General features: G+C 39.7%; 1 protein-coding gene and 1 pseudogene across 2 annotated transcripts in view; both read left to right on the top strand.

Moving 5' to 3' along the window:
• Window positions 1–233: 233 nt before the first annotated feature.
• Window positions 234–11,569, top strand: part of CENPJ (centromere protein J) — a 70,091-nt gene continuing 58,755 nt past the window's right edge. For both annotated transcript variants that reach the window (XM_023751164.1, XM_006085485.3), the window contains exons 1-6: window positions 234–281; window positions 1,279–1,787; window positions 2,599–2,722; window positions 6,341–6,640; window positions 8,911–9,022; window positions 11,430–11,532. In XM_023751164.1, the coding sequence (XP_023606932.1) occupies window positions 1,344–1,787; window positions 2,599–2,722; window positions 6,341–6,640; window positions 8,911–9,022; window positions 11,430–11,532 (1,083 nt within the window). In that variant the 5' untranslated portion in view covers window positions 234–281; window positions 1,279–1,343. The remainder of the gene's footprint in view (window positions 282–1,278; window positions 1,788–2,598; window positions 2,723–6,340; window positions 6,641–8,910; window positions 9,023–11,429; window positions 11,533–11,569) is intronic.
• LOC102429157 lies at window positions 10,967–11,221 on the top strand (annotated as a pseudogene).

Raw genomic sequence — 11,569 nt, forward strand, 5'->3', positions numbered from 1 at the left:
CTGCCTCCTGCACACCCCCTGCTTGGGATCAAACCCACAACCCGGGCATATACCTTGACTGGGAATCCAACTGACCATCTGGTTCACAGGTTGACATTCAACCACTGAGCCACACCAGCTGGGCTTTTTTTATTGTTGAACATTGAATGAACACAAATAATCTTCTATATATATAAAAGGCTAATATGTGAAGTGTCCCCTCAGGAGTTTGACCAGGAGACCCGGAGTTTGATCACTCGCTATGATGTGTGCTGACCACCAGGGGGCAGCGCGGAATGAAGGTAGGCCCCGATTGGCCCTGATCACCAGCCAGGCCTAGGGACCCTACCCATGCATAAATTTCGTGCACCAGGCCTCTGGTACTTTACTGGATTTATTTTCAATAATTTAACCTTAGTTGTGATTTAATTTAAATTAATTTTGGCAAACATCAAGTTTCTCCTCTCTGCCTGGAATGGATGGTGCTAGGCAGTGGTGAATATACAGATATCTTTAAGGAACTCATAGCTGGGTAGATTATGAACACAAAAGCAAAATACTATTAATAGTGGGATGAATGCCAAAATAGTAATGACAGAGACCCCTAGGCATACAGATGAGGGACTGCCTAGTGAGTATGTGGTTAGGATGATGTAGGAGTAAGGGGCATTAGAAAACCCGGCCAGGTAAAGCCATGGGGGATGGTGACTTTTGTCCTGGAATTTGGGAGAGCATGGGTTCCCCAGTTGGGCAAAGAAGCAATGTTGTACTAGGGCTAGAAGCATGAAAGTATTTAATGTGGGTGTTTTATATTGAGAGTGGCTTTTTTTCCTTTGGTAATCGAATAACTTAGTGGTTCTCAACCTTCCTAATGCCGCGACCCTTTAATACAGTTCCTCGTGTTGTGGTGACCCCCAACCATAAAATTATTTTCGTTGCTATTTGATAACTGTAATTTTGCTACTATTATGAATCGTAATGTAAATATCTGATATGCAGGATATATTTTCATTGTTTGCGACCCACAGGTTGAGAACCACTGAAAGGTGGCTTAGCTCCCATAGTTTTAGGTCACATGATTTAGCATTTGTATAAAGTCATCAGAATGATTAGATGAGAAGGAAACTTCAGTTTTTATCTACTGAACTTGGATATTTAAGACACTTTAAAAAACATGTAGTTTAATGCTAAGAGCTTTGCTAAAGTCTTTTGCATATGAAATATTCAGTATGTTTTTTTGTGCTGGGTCAAGGTGTGGGTAGAATATCTTTAATACTTTTTGTTGGCTGTCTTCTACAGGTATTGGAAATTAATAGTTTTTCTAGTTTTTACATTATTTAAATACAGTAGAAAATTGGACTAAAATGTTCCTGATGCCAACTTCTTCAGAGTTGAACAGTAGGCAGAACTTCCTAACCCAGTGGATGACCAATCCTTCTCGGGCTGGAGTCATATTAAATCATGGATTTCCTATTTTGGAAGCAGATGAAGATAAGCGAGCAAATGTGAACATTTCCACCAGCTTTCCTGTTAAAGCCACTGATTTTTCAAATAGCTTGAACTTTATAAGTAAAGAAGATTCACTTCATGAAGAACAGAAGTTGGAGTCTAACAGCCCACACAGATTTCAGTCAGATAAATCTGAAACACACACAGTCTTTCCTTTGCCTAAAAAGGGACCACAATCAGTAGCATGTCAGGATGCTCCTGGACACTGGGAAGATAACAAAAGTGACTTTATCTCAGATCTTGCAAGTGAATGCAAAGAAGTGGCTTATAAAGACCCACTTTTTAAAAAGCTTGAACAGGTACAATAGGACTTGGCCTAATATGTATATGTGTTATTGCAGGTTTTTGTCTATGATGAAAGTCACCAGTTTCAGGTTCTCTTGCTTCTTCCCCTTTAGTGTGAAATGCTCAAAATACCAAATTTTGCCTTTGTCTAATGTAAAACATTTAAGTATGTTTAATATGTAAGACAAATATAACATTTCCGATAATATCTTCAAGTTTCTACCTCATTTGGTAAAAACTAAATTAGAAATTGTTGATCAAATATTAGGGGAAAATGTTTCTTTTTAAAAAAAATATATTTTATTGATTTTTTACAGAGAGGAAGGGAGAGAGAATAGAGAGTCAGAAACATCGATTAGAGAGAAACATTGATCAGCTGCCTCCTGCACACCCCCTACTGGGGATGTGCCTGCAACCAAGATACATGCCCTTGACCGGAATCGAACCTGGGACCTTCAGTCTGCAAGCCGACACTCTATCCACTGAGCCAAACTGGCCAGGGCTAGGGGAAAATGTTTGATCATAAATGTACTGATTACCTATCCTATTTTAAGAATCAAAGGATTTATATGACTTTTTCTGTTTCTTAGTTGAGAGAGTCAATATGGTTTCCATCATAAAAAATTGGATTTTAGAGTTTTGGTGGCAGATTTAGTTACTTAGGGATCCCTCTTTGAAACTCTATTTTTTTAAAAAAATTTTTTGATACTCTTTATTAGGAAAGATATAAAAAAGGAGATGGGAGGGATTAAGATAAAGGTAAGGAGGGAAGGTTCATAAAAAAATGTAAAGTCAGTTTAATAAGTTAATTTTATGTTTAAAAAGCTGAAAGAGGTGCAGCAGAAGAAGCAGGAACAACTGAAGAGGCAACAGTTGGAACAACTGCAAAGACTCATGGAAGAGCAAGAGAAGCTGCTCACTATGGTGTCTGGGCAGCACACACTCCCAGGTATTTTTTGCTTACATGGGGTCTCCAATTAGTACAATGATTGGCGGTTATACATACAGAGGGGCCTTGACTTATGAGTGTCCCGACTAACGAGGTTTTTGAGATACCAGCTATCTCTCGGCCGATTTTTTGCATTGAGTTGATAGAGTAATTTGAGTTAACGAGCTCCTTAATGAGCCCAGTCTTGGAACGAATTAAACTCATAAGTCAAGGCCCCACTGTATTTCTTATCTTGAATTGTTTGACAGGTTATTTCTACTATTCTCTTTTATATGTTGCAAACTCCAGTTTCTTTAGAGATTGTGCAGATACCTGAAACAGTGGTGGTATAATATAATTGGGACAAGTGGAAGCTGTACCGTTCTGGAGCATATGTGTCCTTAAAAATATTCATTTATTTATGAAATAAAATTTTAAAAAGACCTAGTAGAATAAAAGATCTAGAGCCAAAGTTAGTCTAGGGCTGCTGGTTTACAATAACTGCTCTGTATCATAGAGGTAAATATGTGTAGAAGCCACTCAGCTAAAGAACCATACAAGAAATATTTTTTGTTTAGCAGATGACAGAATTCTTTTGTTCTATGTTCAATCAGTGAATAGCATGATGTGCTTATCAGGGGAAAAGTCTGTTAAAATGTGTCTGGAGCAGTGGTTTTGAAAGTTTGTTGATCATTCTTCATAGTAACAAAAACATTTTAAATCATGACTCATAATTTCAAAGAAATTTCATAAATCAGTCTTTATCAGTGAGCCTACCATGTAGCAAGAATATTTTCTATTTTATTTATTCTATTCTATGTAAAAAAAAAAAAAAAAAAAAAAAAAAAGCCAGTCCTGACCTGTTGCATCTGATGATAAAATGACTGATGGATTGTGTCCCACAGTTTGAAAACCAGTGGTTTGGAGCAATGTGTGTCTGTCTCCTTGGTGCTACCTTTGAAGAGCCATACTTCACTGATTCAGGACAGTGCCTATTGTGTTCAGAGGTTGCATGCGCATTGAGAATACAAAGAAGAAAAGACATTGGCAAATGAGTGTGCGGGGTGTGACTGGCTGGGACTCGGGGAGTGATGGGAGTGGTAGGGATGAGACGAGTGGTTTAGTGATTTTGGATGTCACCAGTGACTGGATTCTTGCTGCCCCTCCTCCAAGATAGAAATCAAGAGAGGAAGCAAAACATGCAAAAGAAGGAGATTACTGAAAACAAACTAGAGGGAAAGGAGAAAGGGGAGAGCTGGATGCATCAAGGGATCACACACTAATAAAGAATATAGCTCCCTCCCCTGGCCTGTGTTGCTCATAAAAAATTGGATTTCAGAGTTTGTTAGTGTGTTAGCCCATATACTGAAGGGTTTTGGGTTTGATTCTTGGTCAAGGGCATGTACCTGGGTTATGGGTTTAATCCCTGGCCCCAATCCAAGAGTGTATGGGAGGCAACCAATCAGTGTGTCTCTCTCACATCAATGTTTCTCCCTCCCTTCCACTATCTCTAAAAATCAATGGAAAAAATATCCTTGAGTGAGGATTAACAACAACAAAAAGAATATGGCTCCCCGAACTACTGCCAGGGTCTGGTTCATATAAGGCTCGGTTCTTCACCCAGGCACAGAGTAGATTTCTTTGCTTTCCAGGAACGCTTTGCTTTCGCTGGTGGATATCTAGTGCATGTGCAGAGCAGAACTGTTTTGGGAGTGCCTGAAGAGAAACTTTGAACTTATTTAGAAGAGGCCAAAAAAATTTTTTTTTTTGAAGAGCATTCTCATCTGTTTAAGGAGGCTTAGTCTGTGTGAATTCTTAAGAAAAACCTTTTTGAAAAAAACTGTGAGTGCATGGTGATGACTAATACACTGACTGCTGGTACAGTTGTATCCCAAGGTCCTGCTTTTGAGTGAAGCCACCAGGAGTTTCCACTTTGCTTTTGCACCATCAGTGCCTATGTCAGCACAGTGAAACATGCAAATACCTGCTTAATCCTATCTAATAAAGAGGGAATATGCTAATTGACCATCATGCCATCACAAAGATGGTGGCGCCCATAGCCAATAAGGAGGGAATATGCTAATTGACTGCCCCGCCCTCAAAGATGGCAGTACCCACAGCCAATAAGGAGGGAATATGCTAATTGACTGCCCCGCCCTCAAAGATGGCAGCACCCACAGCCAATAAGGAGGGAATATGCTAATTGACTGCCCCGCCCTCAAAGATGGCAGTACCCACAGCCAATAAGGAGGGAATATGCTAATTGACTGCCCTGCCCTCAAAGATGGCGGCGGCCACAGCCACAAGATGGCGGCGCCCAGTCTCCTCAGCCCTGCCGGGGTGCCTGCCTCTGGAGTCCTCAGTCCCCTCAGCCCCCCAGCAGCTCAGGGCCGGCCCGAGGTGCAGGCAAGCCTTGGATGGCTGGGCCGCCTGAGGCTCAGGTAACCAAGGCCGGCCAAGGCTTGCGCTGCCGGCAGTGGCAGCAGCAGAGGTATGATGGGGCATTGCCTTCCCCTGATCGCCGGATCGCCTTCCACCCCTGAGGGATCCCGGACTGTGAGAGGGGGCAGGACGGGCTGAGGGAACCCCCATCCAGTGCATGAATTTTCATGCACTGGGCCTCTAGTATTTTATAAAAATAGTTTGACCTGGTGCCTGATGCCCTGAAAGAGTCCTGGAGACCTCCAGGGTTTATAGACCACACTTTGAGAATTGCTGCTTTGGGATACTGCTCTTTTATCAGTGATATGTTCAGATTGAAGTGGGATGACCATTAAGAATCAAGAATATTTAAATGGAGAGAGTATTGTTATAAAGGAAGGAAGTTGAACCTGATATTTAATAAGGATCTACCTGATGTCCAGTTTTATTTGTGGGCTAGGAGTAAGGTAGATAAGTGGCATGGTTCTTTTATGAAACATTTTCCATCCTGTGCTCATTCTAAATTTAATTGAGACAAAAGGAGAATAGAGGGGCAGTAGCAGGATGTCAAGGGGCTGGTACAGCAAGGCAGGATGGCTAGTATTGCTAGTATTGTCATCTAACCTCCAAGAGATAAGTACATGGGGAATCTTCTCTCTGTTTATTGGGTTATTTCAAAAGCACAGACTTAAGAAACAAAACAGAAGAAGAATAATACAGGAAATTTAAACTACAGAAAAGTTCAAAACAGAAAAATCACCCATAATTCCTTTCCTGAGGACACCAAAATGTCAGTGGTAATCTGAAGGGAAGATACTTTTATATGCTGTAGCACAGAACATGACCATTAGGGAACAGTTAAGATCATTTGTAACTATCTGCATTGAAGCTGTCTAACTGTGTTTGTCATGGCACTGCAGAGCTGAGGACACCAGGAGTGCATCTCACATTTGGTGCATGAGTGGTGCCTTATAGAGTTAGGCTGTGCTGCAGCTTTGCCTTGTATACACTGTCAGCACCGTGAATCATAGTGTAAACATGTTCTCAATTAAAATGATTTGGACTTTTAAGTTTTTATGGTTTTGTTAAACACATTTTCCTAATAAGGAGGAAAAAATACTTTATCACTTTGGAGAAAACTTTGTGGTGGGATCACTGACAGGCAGAAGTGAAAATGTTATAGAGAGACATCAGTTTGTTGATTTTTTTAATTGCAAAGTTTAACTCTGCTGCCTGATGATCAGAGCCAGAAGTACAGTTCTCCAGGAAGTTCAGCCACCATAGAGAAACCCAAACCCTTCTTACCATCATATATCTACCAGAATCAAACCCAAGAAAAAACATACACTTCTAACACTTTGTCCAATGAACAAAACAACTTCTGTAGAACTACTCATCAAGATTTTGTCTTAACTTCAAAAAGTGGTGCTTCTCCCAGTTTGTTTTATGAGGCACAATATCAAGAAGCACTTGTGAAAAAAAATGATTTGAAGGAAGAAAACCATAACTATCTTAAAGGTGAGTTACTTATATTTCTCTCTTCACTTAACCAAGAGTGTTTACCAAGTTGCCGTAAAACAAGAAGAGTCCTTTATGAATTTTTCTCCTGTGCCCTTGGAGAAAAATGTGAGATCCTACATGCTGCATAGCCACTGAGCCTGAATTGGGTGAAGAGTCGGACACAGAATTTGTGACTGTCCAAGAACAATCTCAGTACTCATGCTGACTTCAAAACTTGCATGGCAGCCTGGGAACTTCTAAAAGGAAGGCAAAAAGTTCTGTTGAACCATTTTTCTTTGAGAGCTTAGAAATAGGTTGAGGTTGATTTAAAATGTATGTGGTGGTGGGGTCACTTGACAGAAGATGTAATATGCAAGAAAAAAGTTGATGATGGGATTTATTACTCATAAAAAATCCCCTTTAACCCAGACACTTGGTTTGTCTTCACCATTCCTCCATATTCCTAGTATCCAGCACATTCTTGCCATAGAACTAGCACTCAGTGTCTGATGGTCTAAACTCATGGAGTTCTCATGTGATTTCTAATATATTTTTTTCTGCCCCCCCCCCTTTTTTTTGTTAATCCTCACTAGATGATATTTTTTCCATTGCTTCTCAGAGAGAGTAGAAGGGAAGGGGAGAGTGAGATGGAGAGGGAGAAGGAGGGAGGGAGGGAGGAAGAGAGAGAGAAACGTCAGTGTGAGAGAGGCACATTGATTGGTTGACTCCCACACATGCCCCGACCAGGGGATGGGGGATGAACCAACAAACCCAAAACTCAGATATGTGCCCTTGACTGGGAATTGAATCCTCAGCCCTTTGATGTGTGGGCCGACACTCTAACAGACATTGAGCAACACTGGCCAGGGCACTAGTCTTTTTTTCTGGTCCCCACTTCACATTATGTAATGATAGAATATTGTATAATAAATTGTGTTCTTTCCCACTCAACATAGAAAATGCTTATGGTATATTCTGTAATCTTTGTAACCATAATTTTAATTACTTCATCATTATAATAGTTAAGTAAAATATCAGTATGTAATGTTCTTTGTGAAATACTGAGTCATTTTCAGTATTTTAAATTTAATATCCAATTTTCAAGAATATATTCTTTTGAGTTAAGTTGTGGAAAATATAATATGACAAGAGGTATCTTTGTTTACTGCTTAGTATTGTGCATAATATTTTATTCCTAATTTAGAGTAATTCCTTGATATGGAATTACACAATACAGTATACCCTCTAATCTTTTATTTTGGAAAATTTCAAACATCTAGAAAACTTGAAAGACCACTGCAATGATTACCAGTATACCTACCACCTAGATTTAGCAGTTAATAATTTGCCAATATTTACTGTGTGTGTGTGTGTGTGTGTGTGTGTGTGTATGTATGTGTATGTAGCATACACACACACACACACACACAACCCCAACCACTTTGTATTTGTATGTGTGTGGATAAATGTATCTATGCATCTACATCTATATATAGTTTTGCTGAGTCATTTCATTGCAAGTAATATGTAGACATTATAACATTTCAAATATTTCAGCATGCATCAAGTAAAAATTAGGACAATCTTTTATATTACCATAATACTACTGTTATACCCAGGAACATTAACAATAATTTTGTAATATTCAAATCTATTTTAGAATTCCCCATATTATCCCAAAATGCCTTTTAAAGGTATTTTTTTAAAAGTAAAAGCAATGTTTCTATCTCTCCTTCTCCCTCTCTTTCTAAAAATCAATTTAAAAAAAAGAATATTGTGTTTTAATGTAGTTTTTCTTTCTTTCTTTATTTTAAAATATATTTTTTATTGATTAAGATATTACATATGTGTCCTTATCCCCACATTATCCCCTACCCACCCCCCCCCCATGCCCTCACCCCCTGTTGTCCGTGTCCATTGTTTATTGATTTTAGAGAGAGGAAGGGAAAAGGAGAGATAGAACATTGATGAGAGAGAAACATTGATTGGCCACTTCCTGCATGGCTCCTATTGCGTATGGAGCCTGCAACTGGGGCATGTGCCCTGACTGGGAATTGAACCAGCAACCTCTTGGTGAATGGGATGACACTCAATCCACTATGCCACATTAGCCAGGCAGGGTTTTGTAGTTTTTCTTTATCATATTAAATCCTGGAGAGTTCTGAACTCTTTGGCATACCCTACTTTTAACCAATTTTTTCTAAGCTTAGCAACTTGTAAAATTCTCAACTTTTAAGACATTAATATGCTTTTTAAAAAAACTGAATTGTTCCTAATTTTTATCTTAGGTGAAGATACTTTACCATGTTGGGAGAAAATGACAAACCAGATTCAGGAAGGGAACGCTGTGAACTTAAAAAAATTTGGTGATTCTTCAGAAGTGGTTAATAATGAAGAAAGGTATTACCCACATTAAAAGGAATAAGACATGTGATAATCCTATATAATAAAAGCCGAATATGCTAAGTGTCTGGTCATCTGGTCATCTGTTCAACCAATCAAAGCATAATATGCTAATGATATGCTAAGGCCGCTCCACTGCTTGCTATGACATGCATTGACCACCAGGGGCCAGACAGTCAACCGGTCGACCAGTTGCAATGATGTGCACTGACCACCAGGGGGTAGACGCTCTGACCGGTAGGTTAGCTTGCTGCTGGGGTCTGGCTGACTGGGACTGAGCGAGATGGGCCGGACACGCCCTGGAGCCCTCCCGCGGTCCCTCCTCAGCTGGCCAACCTCCTGCGTCCCTCCCTGGCCCCGATCGTGCACTGGTGGGGTCCTTCAGCCTGGTCTGGTGGGGTCCCTCAGCCGGGATCCCTCGGGGGTTGTCAGAGAGCTGGTTTTGGCCCAATCCCGCAGGCCAGGCTGAGGGACCCCACTGGTGCACGAATTTGTGCACCGGGCCTCTAGTTTAATATAATAGCCAACCATTATTATTGAGTACTTTCTTTTTTTGAAAGATCCATGGTTTTCTTGTTTTTGCTTGAAGATGCTTTTACCAGTACATATAAGGTTGAACATACAACTTATCACATACTGTCAGCAACAGAAGTTGGGGAGATTTATCAGTTTAAATGGCTTTGACATTGTATTGGAAGAACTGAGCAAAGTTTTCTCATCTAACAAATATCTGGATAAAATTTTCTCTCAAATAGTTAGGGGCAAAACATGTTAAATATTGGTGTTTCACATTGATGTCACATAAATTAAAATTGTGTAAGTCTTGTGATAGAATTTAAAAACTTTATGACATGGATAAAATACCAATATTGAAGTTGTTTATTATTTTCTTAAATATTTGAAATCTTTTGATATGTTATTGATCGGCAGATTACTTTAAAAATGTTTATCTTTATTTTTATTGATTTTAGAGGACAGAAGAGAGAGAGAGAGAAACATCGATCAGCTGGCTCCCATATGCAACCCAACTGGGGATTGAACCCACAGCCTGGGTATGTGCCCTGACTTGTAACCGAACTGCCACGTTTTGGTATATGTGACAATGCTCCAACCAACCGAACCACACTGGCCAGGGGGCAAATGACTTTTTTTTGGTTAATCCTCATCCAAGGATATTTTTTCCATTGATTTTCAGACAAAGTGGGAAGGAGGGAGGTGGGGAGGAGAGAAACAGTGATGTGAGACACACTGATTGGTTGCCTCCTACATGAACCCCATCTGGGCCTGGGGATTGAACCTGCAACTGAGGTACATGCCCTTCACTGGAATCGAACCCTCGACCCTTTGGTTGGCAGGCTGATGCTCTAACTGCTGAGCAACCAGCCGGGGCACATTGTTAATGATCTTTTAAAATTAAAGAATGTGTATATAATGAACTATTTTTTTAAACCCTCATTTGAGGATATTTTTCCATTTATATTTAGAGACAGAGGAAGAGAGAGGGAAAGACAGAAACACTGATGTGAGAGAAACACATCAATTGGTTGCCTCCTGCACGTGCCCAGACCAGGGCCCAGGCCAGGGAGGAGCCTGCAACCAAGTTACATGCCCTTGACCAGAATTGAACCTGGGACCTTTCAGTCCACAGGCCAATGCTCTATCCACTGAGCCAAACTGGCTAAGGCTATAATTAACTATTTTTGAAATATATTTTAAAGTTATGTAATGAATATGTTACTTCAAAAGTTAATCTGAGGTCCACAGATGGACTTCAGAAGGTTTTTTTTCTAATTATGTAGAGTATTGTATATTTCTGTATTTTGGGGGATGGAGTGGGACTGTAGCTTTCATTAAATTTTTAATGGGGAGGTGTTCCATTCAAGAGGGATGGATGACAGCTGGTTCATGGCAAGTAGCCTGCAACATTTACTTGTTGTTGAGATGAGTTTGCCTCTCAATCCCAAACTTTTCCTCAGAATTAACAGGAAAGCCAGTAATGGTTGAAACTTAAGTGGGGAATGGAGTACATCTACCTGTATCTGTAGATGGCTATATGAAAATACAGCTTGCAAACACAGAATAATACATAGATGGAGCCTTGTCGGGACACCTGGGTGAAGATATAATAAAGTGTAAATAATGTCCTTTATATCAGGTGTTGAAGAAGAGGAAGAAGATAGAGAAATGAGAGAATAGCATCTTCTGTGGGGAATTTTTTAAATATATATTTCTAGAAAATAAAATTTTGGTTTTCAACTTGAAAAAATATTTTTCAAGGAGGGGGTTTGTGACTTTGAAAAAGGTTAGTTTTCAGTGCAGTCCAGAGTCTGTATCAGGCACACTAAGTGTAAAATATTCATCACGTCATGATTTGCATGTTAAATAACTTTATTTTTATGATTAGGCCTATTAAAGCTGCTATTAGAGAAAGGAAACAGACATTTGAAGATTACTTGGAAGAACAAATTCAGTTGGAAGAACAAGAATTGAAACAGAAACAGCTGAGGGTTAGCATTTGATTAAATTATTTAAGACTAGAGATTT

Source organism: Myotis lucifugus, unplaced genomic scaffold, assembly GCF_000147115.1.
Source record: "Myotis lucifugus unplaced genomic scaffold, Myoluc2.0 scaffold_19, whole genome shotgun sequence".
Lineage (NCBI taxonomy): Eukaryota > Metazoa > Chordata > Mammalia > Chiroptera > Vespertilionidae > Myotis > Myotis lucifugus.